The 16,226-nt window shown below is 50.1% G+C and overlaps 5 protein-coding genes across 7 annotated transcripts in view; 2 read left to right on the top strand and 3 right to left on the bottom strand.

Moving 5' to 3' along the window:
- The window catches only part of LOC111080000 (uncharacterized protein DDB_G0271670), a 29,160-nt gene extending 24,298 nt beyond the window's left edge, over nucleotides 1-4,862 (top strand). Inside the window, exons 2-5 of the mRNA XM_022375356.2 lie at nucleotides 649-797; nucleotides 910-988; nucleotides 3,114-3,264; nucleotides 3,328-4,862. Of these exons, the coding sequence (XP_022231048.2) occupies nucleotides 649-797; nucleotides 910-988; nucleotides 3,114-3,264; nucleotides 3,328-4,076 (1,128 nt within the window). The 3' untranslated portion in view covers nucleotides 4,077-4,862. The remainder of the gene's footprint in view (nucleotides 1-648; nucleotides 798-909; nucleotides 989-3,113; nucleotides 3,265-3,327) is intronic.
- Nucleotides 1-8,307, bottom strand: part of LOC111079999 (elongation factor-like GTPase 1) — a 78,311-nt gene extending 70,004 nt beyond the window's left edge. The window contains exons 1-3 of the mRNA XM_022375355.2: nucleotides 6,026-8,307; nucleotides 5,528-5,960; nucleotides 5,342-5,455 (exon numbers count right to left, since the gene is read on the bottom strand). Of these exons, the coding sequence (XP_022231047.2) occupies nucleotides 5,342-5,455; nucleotides 5,528-5,960; nucleotides 6,026-8,206 (2,728 nt within the window). The 5' untranslated portion in view covers nucleotides 8,207-8,307. The remainder of the gene's footprint in view (nucleotides 1-5,341; nucleotides 5,456-5,527; nucleotides 5,961-6,025) is intronic.
- An 89-nt stretch (nucleotides 8,308-8,396) lies between these two features.
- On the bottom strand, nucleotides 8,397-10,384 carry LOC111080002 (tyrosine--tRNA ligase, cytoplasmic). Its single transcript, XM_022375358.2, has 4 exons — nucleotides 9,669-10,384; nucleotides 9,235-9,601; nucleotides 8,845-9,168; nucleotides 8,397-8,776 (listed from the first exon to the last, which is right to left on the bottom strand). The coding sequence occupies exons 1-4, from the start codon at nucleotides 10,306-10,308 to the stop codon at nucleotides 8,530-8,532; spliced, it is 1,578 nt and encodes a 525-aa protein (XP_022231050.2). The 5' UTR covers nucleotides 10,309-10,384; the 3' UTR covers nucleotides 8,397-8,529.
- A 198-nt stretch (nucleotides 10,385-10,582) lies between these two features.
- On the top strand, nucleotides 10,583-12,510 carry LOC111080003 (probable glutamate--tRNA ligase, mitochondrial). Its single transcript, XM_022375359.2, has 4 exons — nucleotides 10,583-11,002; nucleotides 11,055-11,465; nucleotides 11,524-11,910; nucleotides 11,964-12,510. The coding sequence occupies exons 1-4, from the start codon at nucleotides 10,665-10,667 to the stop codon at nucleotides 12,373-12,375; spliced, it is 1,548 nt and encodes a 515-aa protein (XP_022231051.2). The 5' UTR covers nucleotides 10,583-10,664; the 3' UTR covers nucleotides 12,376-12,510.
- LOC111080004 (serine incorporator 1) lies at nucleotides 12,398-14,875 on the bottom strand. 3 transcript variants are annotated; one of them, XM_022375362.2, is made up of 6 exons: nucleotides 14,728-14,875; nucleotides 14,009-14,564; nucleotides 13,826-13,935; nucleotides 13,340-13,742; nucleotides 12,881-13,025; nucleotides 12,398-12,810 (listed from the first exon to the last, which is right to left on the bottom strand). In XM_022375362.2, exons 1-6 carry the CDS (start codon nucleotides 14,761-14,763, stop codon nucleotides 12,672-12,674), a joined length of 1,389 nt encoding a protein of 462 aa, XP_022231054.2. In that variant the 5' UTR covers nucleotides 14,764-14,875; the 3' UTR covers nucleotides 12,398-12,671. The 3 variants fall into 3 exon arrangements, with proteins under 3 accessions (XP_022231054.2, XP_022231053.2, XP_022231052.2); XM_022375361.2 differs by having other exon boundaries at nucleotides 12,881-13,037; XM_022375360.2 differs by having other exon boundaries at nucleotides 12,881-13,046.
- Nucleotides 14,876-16,226: the final 1,351 nt, after the last annotated feature.

Below are 16,226 nucleotides of genomic sequence, written 5' to 3' on the forward strand. Positions count from 1 at the left end.
TCGACAAAGTAAAAGTGCGTTTGGCAGTTACCCAGGGTTACCCTGCATGGTGCATGGTGCACCATGCGATGGATGGATGGATAGTTGGAGTCCCCTCCGTGTTGCATCAATTTCTTAATAACTTGGGCGCCCCCTCCTGCCCCCCCCCCCCCTTCCGCCTTTCGACGTTGTGGCATCAACGTCTCATATATATGGTGGCAGAGCGGAAAAGGCGCGTTGCAGCAACAGCAACAGCGCAACTCATCTCTCAAGTGCGGAGTCAAGCAATTTTGTGTGGCATTATGTGAGGGTCTCGTTCGCCATTAACCTGCTTTGGCCAAGCCAAAGAGACTGCTGACTGCTGACTGCTCCTCACCGATGACTACTTTGGATGCATAGAAAAACGCTGAAGCAGAAGCAGAAGCGGAGGCCCCTCCTGGGTTGGTTATTAAAAATAAAAATACAAAAAAATAAAAGAAAAGGAGACTACTCCCCCCAATGGGGAGGAGAGCTTCCACTTCGCACTTCATCTATGCCACAGACAAATGGCAAACGTACGTTACTTGGTTGCCACTTTAATTGCTGGCCAAATAGAAGACGATGAAACCCTTTTGGCCACATCAATCAACATCAATCACATCTAAGTCTCTCCCTTGCATTCATTTGCAGAAAACGGCGACAGCGAAACCAACGAAATATCATTATTATCCGCACAATCAACACATCTATCTGCTGCCCGAGTGCGCCATCCAGCAGGTCTGCAACGCCGTCTACGTGCGACTCAACTACACCCAGCCCCTGTGTGCCTGTCCATCAAGGTGAGTCCACTCCACCAGCTGAAGGATTAGGGTTCGCCCACTTGTCACTCGGCAAACTTCTAATTAATCCCAGGATGAGGAATCTAATCTAATCCGATGTGTTCCCTTGCAGATATCGTGATCCCTGCTCCGCCAGTCTGAATGAAGATGATCAGCATACCACAAAATTGGTTGGTGATAATAAAAAGAAGGTAAGAACATCCCCACAGTGGCAGAGGAACTGCCTCGTCTGGCAGCTGGCATCTGAATTACTTAGATAATTGCTTGGGAATCACTGGGAAAACTGGGAAATTGTTGAGATTTATAGAAGAAGTTCATTAGATTGCGATGCCAGTTCACGACTGCAGGAAACAGCCATCGATGGGGGCTGACCACAAATAATATTTCATTGCTTTTTAAATGAATCAATAGAAGATGCGATCAGTGGAAGGAGCGAAATTATACTCATAGGCGAGTATGCATCCAAGAGTGGAAGGAAATTATAGCAGAGAGAGTACATCCATCCACTGGGTGGAGATCACAGTCCATTCTGAGAAGCAGCACGATCCAGAGAGCTGCAAATCTGTGCGAATTGAGGATCATTTGTAGAGGGAAAACCTGCAACCAAAAAAAAAAATCAATTGGAGAAGAAGAAAGCCAACAAATTCATGGGATTGAGGATCATTTGATGGATCAGTGGCCTAGAAAATAGGGAAATCAATTGCAGATCTCACAGAAGTTCACTGCGTATTCGTATTCATTCAAAGCTTGAGGATCATTTAATAGATCAGTAGTTCAGGGGAAAAACCTCAACAATTGCCAGATTAATGGCTGGAAAAGATCAGTGGGAACCCGCGAAGATCGTCTAACAAAGGATGATTGAGGTGGATCATTTGGTGGATCACTCTGATCCACTGATCACTCATAAAATTGATTTCTGCGTCTGCGGTTACGACTCTCACTTGACGAGAGATAGATAGATAGGTAGATAGAGGGAGACGGAGAGAGAGGAAGAGAGAAATCTCACTCTGTGCTGTGGCACGATCTGTTGGCCAGGGTCAGTGGGAGGCTCACCTTGTGGCTGTGGCTGGCTGCTTCGTTTGCGGTTTACAATATTATTTGGCCAATAATGCTCCCCCGCTTCTGCTGCTTCTGCTGCTGGGGAGCCCATGATTGGGGCACTTTTATTGCCTGGCCATGATCTGTTCTCTCATCGTTGGACTGCTCCATGAGTGGGGCAGACTCCACTGACTCCACATAGCTGTGTGTGCATTTAATTAAGTTATAAATGCCGCCGCACCTCTCTCGCTCTAGTCCACAGGCATGGGAGAAATGTTCAAATAAATTAAATAATAAAAAGCATTTTTAATAGTTTAATGGGCAAGTAGTTGAGTGCTGTGCTGCACACAGGTGTCCACTGTGTCTGCACTGTTCCCTCTTAGGGGTAGAGGAGGAGGCGGAAGGTGTCTCTCAGAGTCTCAGAGTTTCAGAGGCGTGTGGGCAGTGCCAGACATTGTCATAATTACACTTCACTTTACCGTTAAATGCAACACTTGTTGTTGTGTGTGTGTGTTTGTGGCTGTTGCTGTTTTGCCGGAACTGTACAACAAATTATGAAAATGCGTTTAGCTGGAAAACAAGAGCAGTGGCAGAGGAAAAACTGGAACAGGCAGCAACAGCATTAACCTGAATGCCACATTGAGAGCCAATGAAGCGGAGAGCTATGAAACGGAAAAGTAGAAAAAAAAAAAAAAGAAAAAAAAAAACTTTTCCTGAATTGGCTGCCGTTGCCGTTGCTGTTGCTGCCACATGCAAACGAGCGCCGCAAGAGTCAATCAAATTACTCCACTCTGGCACTTTGGCACTCTGCCACTCTGGGGCAGGAACTGACTGCTGCCACACCAGTAGCCCCGCCGCCAGTAGTTGAGGCTGTAAATCAGTTAAAGGACAATCAAGCATCGGCCAATCGAAAGCGGAGCAAAAGCAATTTCTGTCTGGCTAAATGTTTCTCCTTTCGACTGGGGACTGCAGTCTGGAGGGAGGAGCCCTGGGCCTTTGGCTGCTCCTGTTTTTTGGGTCTAAAGCGACAGCTAGAGACAGGCAGAGAGGCAGTCAGGCAGAGAGGCAGACGTTTAGCATGTTGGCTTTCAATTTAGAGTCATGATCATGAGATCGGGTTACTTTCTTTGCCCGATCGCCCTGTGGGCCTGTGGGCCGGTGGGTCCAAAGTGAATGTCTAATCGTTGCTGCTATTAGTAGACACCGTCTAGACAGCAGATACGCCCCTTAAATTAGCATCCTCCGCTCATTCACTGGCCTTTTCTTTTGCATGATTAGGCCATCACGCTGGCCAAGACCTGTGAGGCCACCACGGAGATGCGAGAGTGCCGCTCGCCCAAGGACTGGTCCCTGCTGGCACTCCAAAACACACGGACTGGCAAGTCCCATTACCTGGTCATCTGTCGCTGTCCCGATCACTTCAAAATGGGTAAATATATATAACCGACAAGTAAGTCAGAAAACATATCCTAATCCACGTGCCCTTCGTTAGAGGGTCCCATGGCCCATGATCAGCCCACATATGCGAGTGTGCCCGGCATCCGAGTCTTTGGTATGATGTGCGTCAAGCCCGGCTACTCTGTCCGCAAGCCCAGCAGCCAGCCCCCGAAACGCTACCAGCTGCAGAAGCCCTTCTATCGTCCCTCTGTGGGCGGTTCCAGCAGCTCCATTGGCGGGCAGAAGGACAGCTACGGCAGACCCATCTACGGGGGCAGCAGCAGCTCCTCCAGCAGCTCATCCAATCTCGGTGGATCACCCATCAGCTCCAACTATCAGCCGCAGGACCAGCAGTCCTTCCAGAACGGAGGCCCCAGCAGCTCGTATCAGTATCTGAATCGTCCCGAGAGCACCCACAGCAGCCACAGCTCCTCCTCGGCCAACTTCCGGCCCGATCAGTTCTCCATCAACAATTTCCCGGGCAGCAACTACGGGCGGAACAACGAGCGACGCGGCGACAAGACGTCCATTGAGGCAATCGACCTTGACACCATAACGACCGGCATCGAGGAGTATGAGAGCAGTACGCCGGCCAACGAGGAGGCAAGGACCACACTTCAGGCGCAGCAGCAGCAGGAATCAGAGCCAGCGGCGGCGTCGCCCGTGACAACGCTCCCAGAGCCGGCTCTGGAAGGCAGCACTCGCATCAGGCGCTCACTGGCGGAGACGATGGACCACGAACTGGAGCCGGAGTTCCCCTGGGATCGTGTCGTGGAGTTCCAGCAGAGCATTGTCTGGGACTAGGATGCACCACAGCCTAATTCCTAGTAGATACAATTTCTTATAGCACAGGGCACGCCTCTTTGCGTCATTGTGCAACAAAACTACTGTGACTGAAGTGAGCGAGAGAGACAGAGAGGATGAGAGAAGGGGAACGAAACGGAATGGAACCAGAAGCGGAAACGGCAACGGCAATGGAAGAAGAGAGACTACGTAACGTCACGTAACCCAACGTAACGTAACCGTAACCGTAAATTATTGGATAAGCTTTTTTATACAAACTTTTTAGGCATTTCAAATGGCATTTCCCTCCCACTCCCGCTGCAGCAACTCCAGCTACCGCTCCACCCGCATCCCCATATGCATCTCCCTGATGCTCCCCTGATGAGCCCTTCTCTAATTTATATATTTATTTATATTTATACACAAAAGAACAATTTACGAATTAATTAAACAATTACATGTGTCCGGGTCCGCCCGCGTCGCCCACTAATTGTTTAATTAATTTGTTTTGCATTTAAGCGTAAACAAGGCCTCAACTTTTTATAATATTTAAATAATTAACGAAACGAGCTAGCGAAGAAACGAAGCGACAAGTGAGCAGAGATAGTTAAGGTGCAACAACTTGAAACTATTCGAAAAATGGAATCATAACAAAAAAGCAAACAACAACAAAAAAAAAACAGAACAGAAGAAACTGAAGGAAAAACCGAAATTATGGAACACTAAATTTAGTTGCTTATTTATGTCTAGATCTAAGCTGCATTTACTAGTAGTTAAATAAACAAAAAACTATTTTAAAAGTAACATCAATCGGGAGAACACGAAAATGTGGTGGGAAAATAAGGAGGGGAAACCATACAAATCATGAAAGGAACAATGGCATTCGAGATTATCCCCAAAATAAATGTTTTTTCCAGCACTCATAATTGCAGTAATTCTGCAGAGTTGAAGAGTTTTAAAGGAGTAACAATACCATACTTATATAAAGTCCCAACAATTTATAAAACTCTTGATGCTTCTCCAGTAAAAATTAATTATGAGACACGCGTCTAAACCACTCCTAAATCTTCATAAAAAACACAGTTTTTGATCTCTCTTACATCTCTTTAAATAAATCTACTAAATCATAAACCTCCTGAGTTATTACCTTTTGAAATCTCTGCCAAATGCAGAAACAAGTAAAAAAAAAAAAAAACAGATAAATCAAATTAAAAATCTATTTTTTGGAATATTCACACCATTTGTGAGCTATGGGCCTTAAATTACTTATCCAAATTATCACTCACCCAACATTTCCGCATTGACGACAATCGTACAGCTGTACATGGGCGTAACCAGACGTTGCGGCTGATTCTGGAAAGCCTGACGACACACCTCCTTGGCCGCAGTCAGAACTTGACCTGCAAATCAAACAAAGCAGCAAATTAAAAAGAATTCCTTACCAAAAACAGACACAGACTGCAAAGACTTACCCGAAAAGGGTCCTCTGGCATTCAGATCCTCGCCCTCCGATTGAATGGACCATTCGAGGACAGCAAAACAGACGCCCTGCATGGGCTCCTCGCACAGCGGACCCGCGCCGGAGGTCAGCTGGAAGCCATTGACCAGGGAGCTATTGAAATCCTTGCGTGGATCGGACAGCGAGCGTATTTCCGTGTCGGAGGTCTTTGCTTGGCTGGACCAGAAATCGGGCTGCTCGTAGTCGGTGAAGTTGAGCAGCAGATTGGTGCCGCAATTGCGGGGACCCAGCGCCCAGAGGCGATTGACCAACTCCTCGGGCGAGTGGGAACTCAGGCCGAACAGAGGCAGCTCCTGTAGAGCGGCAATCAGTTTGAGTTTGATGGAGGCCAACAGAGTGGCGTACTTCTGGGAGAGAAGTTGATTCCGCGGAGTGGCAGACAGTTCCTGTTGGGTCAAAAAAGAGTGTTCTTCAGTAAAGGGTAAAGTTTTCCCTTGGCTTGCCCACGCACCTTGAAGAAATCCGTGTGCTTCTCCAGCAAGTCGACTGCCTCGGGGGGCAGTGGCAGCGCTATAACCCTCAGTGTTCCCCGTTTATTTAGCGTCTGTTGGAGGGCAATCTTCTTGCTCACATCCTTGTCGTCGGCCGTCTTTACAATGGCCTCGTTGACCATGTCCACGGTGGCCGCGGGCACAATGGTCTCCCTGAAGGAAACTATGGGCTTGGACACGTTCACCTTGACCTTGGCATAGCTCTGCTCCAGATCGTGGACGCACTTCTCCACATGCACCTCGCCGAGGGTCGTTATTACGTGCTCCCCCGTGGGCGCCACCGACACCTGGACACAGGCATCCGCTTGGTTGAGCAGCTTCAGTCCCTTGACCAGCTTGGGCATGTCCTGCGGCTGCACGGGCTCAATGGCCACTCGCAGTATGGGCGTGGCCATGATGCTCAGCTCGCTGAAGGAGGTGCAGTCCAGGGTGCTGCTCAGGGTGGCCGTCTTGACAATGTGCGCCTCCAGGCCACCGATGCCCACAATGTTACCGGCGGGCACCTCGTCCAGCAGCTGCAGCTCCCCGCCCATGAACATGTAGAGGTCCCCGATGGTCACACGGGAGGCGTGGGGCGCCTCCCCCTCGATGCGATGGGCCGGCTGGCGGGGATCGTGCTTGGGCGAGAGATTGAACAGCTCCATGCCACGCCTCAAAGTGCCACTGAAGACGCGGGCAAAGGCAACGAAAACGAATTCGTTCCGTTCTGCCTCTGCCTCTGGCTGTGGCTCTGTTGGGGCCTCCTCCGCCTTGGCGCTGAGCTGCTCCACACCCTCAGTAATCCTCTCCAGCTCCGTCTGCTCGCTCTGCTGCTTGCGTTCCTCGATCCGCCGACGCACCTCCTCCCTGCGCGTCTGCAGTTCCTGGTCCGTCATCCGCTTGGGTCGATTCTGTGGCAGCTGGGAGACGTGCACGGGCGTCATCTTGGACACAAAGGCGATGACATTCTCGCTTTCTGCATCGCAGGTGATGAAGCTGTCCTTGAGCTTCAGCGTCTCGAGTGGCATCGAACTTAGCTGGATATTCGCCGGGTAGAGCAGTCTCTGGGCCCGCTCCTCGCTCATCTGATGGGGCGGTGGCACATGCTGCACGACCATGTGCAGGACGCTGTTGTCGATGGGCAGCCACTGTCCCAGCACGGCCTTGATCTGCAGCTTGGGATCGGTGAGGCGCAGATCGCGGGCGGCCAGCTTCAGGCCGAGTTTCTCGGCTATGCCCGGCAGCTTGTCCTTGTCCTTGCGCACGGCTATGATGTCGTACATGCTCCAGATATTCTCCAGCACAAACTGCACGAACATGGGCTTCTTGGCCTTCTCCTGGGCACCCGGCATGGCGCATTTTTTCTTCGAATTGTAGTAAAAGTCGCCCCAGAGCACCTGCTCCAGTTCCTCGCGTTTCATCTCCAAACGTTTGTCGTACATGGCCGCAAAGTCGCGCACGGAGAAGGCCCAGCCATCGTAGGCCGAGGAGAATACCACATTGCCGGAGCTCGGCGAGAAATACAGCTCCGAGTCGTCGACTTCCTCCAGCGCAGACTCCTGATTGGCCTTCTGCGTGATGTCCTCCCTGGCGAGCACATCGGAGGCGAAAATGCTGCCCAGCACAGCGTTTACCTGCTCCAGCACCTGCGTCAAGTGGAAGTACGCATCCAGGGGCTCCATCTGCTTCTCCAGTATCAGGCGATCCAACTTGTTGAGCACCAGCACCGGCTTCAGCTGCTCCTCGTAGATCTGCTTGAGGCAGGCGCGTGTCTGCGCCCCCACGCCCTCGACCACATCCACCACGACAATGGCGCCGTCACAGAGTCGCACCGCGGTGGACACCTCGCTGGAGAAGTCCACATGGCCGGGCGAATCAATCAGATTGACGAGGAAATCGTTTTCCTGCCGATTTCCATGGTCCTTGTAGTACAGCGAAATGCTGCTGCTCTTCATGGTGATGCCGCGCTCCTGCTCGTCCTGCCGGTTGTCCAGATAGCGCAGTTTTCCCGCCATGCGCTGCGAAATGATGCCATTGCTGGCCACCAAAGAGTCCGCCAAAGTCGTTTTGCCGTGGTCCACATGCGCCAGGATGCAAATGTTGCGCACCTGTTGCTGGCGACGCTGCAGCAGCGCCAGATCATTGCCCTCCACCACGGGCATCCTGTCCAATTGTGCTAAGCGCAAACGAATTAACTAATCAACTAAGAATTTCACAAGTTAGACCAATTGCATTTTTTTTTGTAAACAAATCTTGCACGCGGCGCAATTCGCAATTGGTGTGACCAGCTGGAGCAAGTGTAAAAATACCACGCAAAGAAGCACTGTTAGCAACAGGTTGGCAGCTTTTACATGACTTTTGGGCGCTTTATTTAAAAAATGCAAATTGCTTTAATGGGAATTAATAAATTAAAAGCTGGTTTTGTGTGAAACATTCGGCTTAGTTGTAAGTATTACACGGCTCAGGTAGTGTGGCATTTGGGACGCTACTTAATGGCGCAGTTGGCCAGTTTGCTGGAGAGCTTCTCGCCCTCGGGCGTCAGCAGGAAGTTGTCCTTCCACACGGCCAGGCCGTCGCCGTTGGTCTTCAAATCCACGGACAGCTTCTCCCACACCTTCTTCTTGGGGTTGAGCTGCTCATCGGGCGTGCCGCTGTAGCCCTCGAAGGCCAGCCGACTGCCGGCAGCAGCCTTCTCAGGCACCACAATGGGCTCCACAACCGTGTGATCAGCGCTGGAAGAGATTTGCCATGAGGGATCTGCAACAGAGGCAAGCAGCGGGGCTGCTTGTAGGCTACTCACTTGGAGGTGCACAGAACCATGCCCTCGGAGAGTATGCCGCGCATCTTGGAGGGCTTCAGGTTGCACAGCACCGCCACCAGGCGCTGGTCCAGCTCCTGTTCGGTGACAAACTTGACCAGGCCACTGATGATGGTCCTGGGCTGCGCCTCAGCCAGATCGATCTTTAGGACATAGAGCGTATCCGCATCCGGGTGACGGGCCACCTCGATGACCTTGCCCACGCGAATGTCCAGACGATGGGGCGCATCCTCATCAGCGCCCGCAGCCGGAGCTGCTGCAGCCTTGACCTTGGCCGGTGGCGGATAGGCAGCGGCACTGAGTTTTCTGCACGAAAGGCCAGCGGATTAGCGGCTTTAGCTACAGGGATGTGGAATGGAATGTTTCACTTACTGCAGCGCTGGCGTCTCAAAGATCTTCCGAATGGGATCCAGCAGCCGATTGATGTACTTCTCGACGGTGGCCTTCAGGTCTCCGGGATGCAGTTTGTCCTCGGCATAGTATTTCTCCAGATCCTCGTACTTCAGGAAGGTGACGTTGCCTCCATGCTCCGCCTCGCGGCACACCTCGAAGCCCTCGCCCTCCTTGAAGAGGGAGAAGAGCACGTGCTTCACGAACGAGAGGAGGCCATTGTCGGCGATGTTGCCGGGCTCACAGAATGCCTTCTTCAGCTTCTTCTTCACGTTGGCGGGCGAGTCCAAAAGATCGATTTTGGAGTCCTCCTCGGAAGAAGACATTTTGCCGCCAGCGAGGCCAGGAACTGTCAGAGGAAGAGCATTATGAAATGAAGTCCACGGATTGGTGGCGATGGGATGACGATGACTCACCCATGGGATTCATGAAATGGATGCGCTTCTCGTAGCCCAATTGGGGCAGATACTTCTCGGAGAAGGTGAAGATCTTGCGCTGATCGACGCCACCGAACTGTGCGTCCACCTTGAGGTACTCCTCGTCCAGTGCCTGCAGTCCTGGGTAGAGCAGACCCGAGAGCAGCGGATATTCCACCTGCTTAACGACCTCTGCGCCCGCCTTCCTGGCATCGTGCTGCGTCACCACCGACGATAGCTTGTACACGTCCAGAGTATACTCTTTGGACAGCTGGTAGTCGCTGCCCTTGACGAACTTCAGCTTCTCCAGCGGCACTCCGATGGAGCTCAGCATGGCCTTGATCACCTGCTCGTAGTACTGGGTGCGCAGCTCCAGCAGCGACCACGGCGCCTTCATGTTGTCCAGATAGGCATGCAGATCCGCAAACAGGATGGTCACCTCGCAGCCGGCCTTCAGGAAATCAGCAATCTTCGACATGGGCACAAAGTAGGCGACATGTGGCTTTCCCGTCGTCGCCGTGCCCCAGTAGATCTTCAGGTCGCGCTCCTTCAGCACCTTGTTCAGCTTGTCCTCGCCGAGCGTCTCCTGCAGGTTGCGCGTGATCAGCGTCTTCTTCTCCTCGGGCGTTAGTTCGACCATTTTTGTGGAAATCTTTTGATTTTCGCGTTGGAATCACGAAATTGTTGCGGGGGAAAGAGGAAGAGGGCGAGCAATTGCATGCGTGGTTAACAGCTGATGGCGCTGCCAACCTAGCTTACAAGTCGGAAATGCTAACTCGCTGTTAAACAGTTGATAGTTATTTTTTAACAGACCCGTTTCATTACCGATTCGCTTTTAACCGATCTGGCAGCGTAAAAGCTGATGGCGCTGCCAACTTAGTATAAAATTCGGTATGTTAACTCACTGTTAACATTTATCCATGTAAATGCTGCAACAGCTGTTCGACGTAAACAAACCGGGAAGAGGAATTTTCTTTTGAGTTTTTCTCTTAGGAAATGCTGAAAATACACCCGCGCACATTGTTGAGGCAGTGCCTCTGGCTGACACAACGCTATGCCCACAGCCAGGTGCGCGTTCGCTTTGCCCCCAGCCCCACGGGGCAGCTGCATTTGGGCGGCCTGCGCACGGCTCTATACAATTTCCTTTATGCTCGCCATTTGGGCGGAAAATTCCTGCTCAGGATCGAGGACACGGATCAAACGAGACTGGTGCCTGGAGCCAGTGAGCGCCTGGTGGAGGATCTGCTCTGGGCGGGCATAGAAATCGACGAGGGACCCGGCTTTGGAGGCCACCATGGACCCTATGTTCAAAGCCAAAGAACTGAGATTTACAGGTGAGTGTACCCCAATCCATTGAATCACCCTGACACTGTACTTCGTTCCCAGTAAGGCCATCAAGGAGCTGCTGCAGCATGGCACCGCCTATCGCTGCTTCTGCACGGAACGCCGTCTGGAGCTGTTGCGTAAGGAGGCGCTGCGCACTCGTCAGGTGCCGCGCTACGACAACAAATGCCGCCACCTGTCTGCAGCGGAGGTGGAGAGCCTCCTGGCCCAGGGCGCACCCCACTGCATACGCTTCAAGCTGACGGAGCACGAGGAGCCCCTCGAGGATCTCGTCTACGGCAGTGTCCAGCACAATGTCAGCGACAACGAGGGCGATCCGGTGGTCATCAAAAGCGACCACTTTCCCACCTATCACTTTGCCAATGTGGTGGACGACCACCTGATGGGCATCACCCACGTTTTGCGAGGAGTCGAGTGGCAGATTTCCACCACAAAGCATTTGCTGCTCTACAAGTGAGACTTGTCCTTCTCTGAATTCGCTTTCCCTGCTAATGGTTGGCTGATCCCGTAGAGCTTTTGGCTGGCAGCCGCCAAAGTTTGGTCACCTGCCGCTCCTGGTCAATGCCGATGGGACGAAGCTGAGCAAACGCCAGGGCGACATTGGCATACAGCATTTCCGGGAGCGCGGCTACTTCCCCCTCTCTCTGGTCAACTATGTGGTCTCTGCGGGCGGAGGCTTCCAGCACACAGCCCATGCGAAGCAGCAGCTCCTCAGCCTGCGGGAACTCTGCCAGCAGTTCGAAATGGAGCGCGTGAATGCCCATCCGAGTCGCTTGAGCCCCGAACTTCTGGATGATCTGAATCGCTTGGAGATTGGCCAACGTCTGGGAGAGCCGGAAACCCGCTTGGAGCTGGTCAAGCGAGTGCAGGGGCTGATCAAGCAGGCCTACCCAGAACAGTAGGTGTAGTGATGGCCTCCTCGAAAAGATCTAAACTCGAATTTCGTTGCAGCCCAAACTTGGATCTGGCGCAGGCCCACATTGTGGATGTCTTGAACTGGTCCTCGCAGCGTTTGACACTGCTCCAGGATCTGACCAGCAGCAAGCTGAGCTTCCTCTGGGTGAAACCATCCAACTTTGAGCTGAAAGATCTGACGGCTGAGCAGCTAAGCAGCCTGCTAGCAGACCTGCACTCTCTGGACAGCTTCCACAAGGATGAGCTGAATGTAAAACTGAAAAAGTTTGCCCAAACGGAGCGCCTCAAGTTCCCCCTGATGATGAAGACGCTGCGAGCAGCACTCAGTGGCCTCAAGGAGGGTCCTGGCGTGGCCGAAATGATGGAGATTCTGGGCAAGCCAGTGGCCCTCGAACGCTTGCAAGAGGCACTGCCCAAAACGGAATTAAATCGAAGGCAAACCGTTTGACGACGCTACAGTTATGTTATAGATATATATTTGTATGTCGATTATCCGCATAGCTGTATGTATGTATATTTCTATGGATAACTCTGCAAGTTGGAGAATAAGTTGAATGAGTAAACAGCACACTAAGAGTCAAAATAATGCAAGATATTAATCTCCTTTGTCCTTGTCCAGTGCACTGGACGTACGACTCCTCTTTCCCCCGTTCATCTGTTACTCGCTTTGCTCGTTAAGCACCACTCCTAGCTAGATATCTATATAATAATTATAAGGTAGATAGATAGTAATACTAAAACTGTTTAACTGAAGTCGCGATTGGAGAGAATTATGGGTGCGGCCAGACTCCAGCCGTAGATGAAGACGCCCAGCCAGCTGGAGATGATCTTGACCCACATGGAAGCCTCATTGCCATTGAAGAGTTCAATATCCGAGTTGGGTCTGCAACAGATTAAATATATATTGAAGTAAATTTATGGTGCATGAATGGATGCTGCGATAGATAACTCACTTGTACCAATTGGTGAGGGTCATCATCACGTAGAGGGAGGCGCAGACAAAGACAATGTGGAACATGGACCAGGAGTAGGTGACGCCCTCCACCTCGTTGTCGGTGTTCGGCTTGCCATCGGCGTCAGTGCCCGCCGCCTCTGTGTCTGATAGAGCTTCTGTTAAAACTACATTAATCAGAGGGCCAAGTGGAGGGCAAACAACAGATTTGATTTCACACAGTTTCCAGTAACCCAAAAGTTTGTTAGTTGGTTAGTCCGAAAAAGTAAGTACAAATAAAAATAAAGGGTGTCGAAAGGGTAAGCAAAACGAGTGTTAATAATCGGAATTAGCATTATTCTACAGCGTTGGAAATGAAAAGGGAGAACGAAATGAATCTGAATGCGTGATGGAAACTGTGGAATGCATGGGCATGGACATGGGCATGGGAGAGGGAGAGAGTGAGGGTTAGTCAACATACCACGCTTCTCGCTGTTGTCTTGGGTGATCTTGGACACCTCCACGGCCGAGCTGATGCAGTTGTACAGAATGCAGAGCAGCCAGACGACCAGGCCAATGATGTTGGTCGTATCGAAGGTCACCTTGGAGTTGTGCGAGGCAATGGGTGGCGCAATCGTGGTGGTGGTGCCATTTCCGAATCCCTCCATCAGGCCAAACATGCCCGGATTGCAAGCCTTCTCGGGATTGTTGGCCACAGCGGACCAGGTCAGGTACACCGTGTACAGGGTCACGAGGGAGCTCTGTAGCAGGCCCGAGTGTGGAAGACGCTCCTGCACAGCCGGCAGTACGGAGATGACGCTGATGACCAGGCAGAAGATCAGATTTATCGATATGAAGAACTTGTTGATGCCGCAGCCAGTGGACTGCAAAAATAAAGCCGCAAATCAGCATGCAAATGGATAGATAAGGAAACGCCTTCGTTCCGTTCCCCATGCTCCCCCCTTACAGTGGTAAAGTAGATATACAGCAGAGTAATGCCCGTCAGCGATAAGATATAGCCCAGGAGAGTGACCCCAGCCAGGGCGTAGTAGTAGCCGCGACTGTTTTCGGCGCCCTCTGAAATGAGATATTCCCCAGAGATGAATCATGGATCATGGATCATGGCGCTCGAGCAGAGTGAATGACTCACCGATCCAAGACTCTGCCAGGCTGTGTGCGAAATCGACAATGATGACAAGCTGGACGAGTATGAATGCCAGGCCGCCTATGAGGCCCACCCACATCATGGCCGGCCCAAAGGATCCGTCCGGTATGAAGATGGCTCCAATGGCGGCACCAAAGCAAATCAGGAACTTCAGGGGCCAAAAGTTGTTCTGTATGTGCGCGCGCGGATCCCGGGAGCTCTTCACACCCAGCATAATCAAAGCCATTAACGCAAAGAAGCAGGCCATCCCGAAACAGACCCTATAGACGGCCATGTAGCCCAGCGCATATTCGCAGTCCACCTGCAGGGAACCACCCGAGAAGGTATCAATGGCCTTGGAGCTATACGTGGACGTTGAGTTGATGCAAAAGGGTAGTTTCTTCAGAGTGTCCTGCAGCCCCGGCGACAGGGCAATGGCCCCCAGGACAGTGCCCACCAGCAGGATGAAGGCGTACATGAAGCGCGACGAGGATGCATTGGTGCAGCTGGGACAGGCCGAGCAGCACATGCTGGCCGCAGTGCCGCCGCAGCAGAGGGCGCACTGTAAATACCCAAATAAATCGGTTAATTTACATAAGAAAAGTCTGCCGTGAAATTTTCATTTGAACATATGGCGCAGCTTATTGATTTGTTGCCAAAACCTGCTGTTGTTTGTCTGGCATTCTCGCTGGTTACGCGGCTAATCGGTTGGCTAATTAACTTACCTGGGCGGCCGAACAGAGGCCCAAAACAGCTCCCATTAGTCCAGAGATTTAGTTACTTTCGTTTAATTGCGTTCTAATGAAATAAAACAAATCTTTGTTTGTGAAAATTGTGAAGTCTCGTGCACGAGTGTTGCATAACGACCAAAGCTAGCCCAAGTGCATGAGATTCCAATTTTTTAACTCCCAATATATATACAATCCGGATAATGTTTATTTTGAAAAAATAAGTGCTGCCGAAACACAGATTTAATTAGGAAATAGTCTTTCATCAAATCTCTCGGAAATTAATCATCCCTACCCCATAATGTTATACCATGCTCGCCATAATTGAGGAACCACCATATTCCATTTAGCGCATAAAAAATACCGACATTATCGAATAGCAGAGGGTTTTACCCCTCGCGTCTGATAAACATTATTAACGTGGAAATTTAAAAATTATTTGGAATGTAGATTCATTGTTGCGACAAAAAAAATAAAGTCAAATATTTATTTTTCAATACATTAAGATACTTTTCAAATGAGCGCCAAACTCCATTTAGCGCACCAAAAATACTGACATTTTTCGCTCTCAATTCGTGGAGAGTTTTCAAAATTTGCTCTCTTTTTCGAGGTGTGTGCCGCAAGTTCCTAACTGGAACGCGTCGGAGCGTAGATTCATTGTTGCGACGGTTCCCGTAAGATACATTTTAATTGTATGGGAAAAATTTCAGCAACATGGGGAAATGAAGTAGCAGCATTGTTGTGCAACTTTGGCACGGAATGAGCAACAATCTGCATACCTTGGGAAAATGGATATTATGGACTTGAGAATATTGCTTGTAATATCAGGCTCCAACTAATGCAAAAACTACTCAGTCTCTGTTTTAAAGATATTAACGAAATTTTGCAGCTCACGGGTTCCAATAATAGGTATCAGAACCGGGCAAATGTACATATATAAAACACAAACATGTGCATGTGCATTTATAGGTAAAAAAATATGTCAATCTAGGATAAAATGCAATATTAATGTTTCAATGGAGCTTGGAACATTAAATTTAACATCAATTAAAGGAAATAAGGTATACAAAAATCCATACGCATAAAAGAAACTTAGTTGACCAGCAACATGTGACGTCACATTTAGTCAACATTTACGTTTTATGCTTTGGCCGTTTTTGTTTGAACCTTAATATGTAAATAATGCAATAAAAAGGACTTCTGAAAACTTGACAATCTTGTAGAAAATTTATGTATCTATCGGATAAAATAATTTTGTTATGGCTGAGAGGGCTAACTAGCTAGTAATATTAAACTGAATATCAAAATCGCGGAATATGATTTATTCTGTCGAAATGTACATAAATATGTAGGTAATATTTAGCAAATGTGTAGTTGGCGTGTAGTTACCATGTAAAACATCCTCATTTCCATTAAAATACCATTTTCAAAATGACCGCCAAACTACATTTAGCGCACAAAAAATACCGACATTTTTCGCTCTCTAATCGTGGTGG

The sequence above is a fragment of the Drosophila obscura genome, unplaced genomic scaffold (genome assembly GCF_018151105.1).
Source record: "Drosophila obscura isolate BZ-5 IFL unplaced genomic scaffold, ASM1815110v1 contig_1, whole genome shotgun sequence".
NCBI lineage: Eukaryota > Metazoa > Arthropoda > Insecta > Diptera > Drosophilidae > Drosophila > Drosophila obscura.

Bases quoted from the DNA above. Each gene is read 5' to 3' on its own strand.
- LOC111080003 (XM_022375359.2), top strand. From the start codon at position 10,665: ATGCTGAAAATACACCCGCGCACATTGTTGAGGCAGTGCCTCTGGCTG. The intron at 11,466-11,523 runs GTGAGACTTGTC...CTGATCCCGTAG, and splicing joins AAGCATTTGCTGCTCTACAA to AGCTTTTGGCTGGCAGCCGC. The intron at 11,911-11,963 runs GTAGGTGTAGTG...ATTTCGTTGCAG, and splicing joins AAGCAGGCCTACCCAGAACA to CCCAAACTTGGATCTGGCGC.
- LOC111080004 (XM_022375360.2), bottom strand. From the start codon at position 14,763: ATGGGAGCTGTTTTGGGCCTCTGTTCGGCCGCCCAG. The intron at 14,565-14,727 runs GTAAGTTAATTA...GGGTATTTACAG, and splicing joins GCCTCTGTTCGGCCGCCCAG to TGCGCCCTCTGCTGCGGCGG. The intron at 12,811-12,880 runs GTGAGTTATCTA...AATCTGTTGCAG, and splicing joins ACCCTCACCAATTGGTACAA to ACCCAACTCGGATATTGAAC.
- LOC111080002 (XM_022375358.2), bottom strand. From the start codon at position 10,308: ATGGTCGAACTAACGCCCGAGGAGAAGAAGACGCTGATCACGCGCAAC. The intron at 9,602-9,668 runs GTGAGTCATCGT...TTCCTCTGACAG, and splicing joins CCATTTCATGAATCCCATGG to TTCCTGGCCTCGCTGGCGGC. The intron at 9,169-9,234 runs GTAAGTGAAACA...CCTTTCGTGCAG, and splicing joins TTTGAGACGCCAGCGCTGCA to AAAACTCAGTGCCGCTGCCT.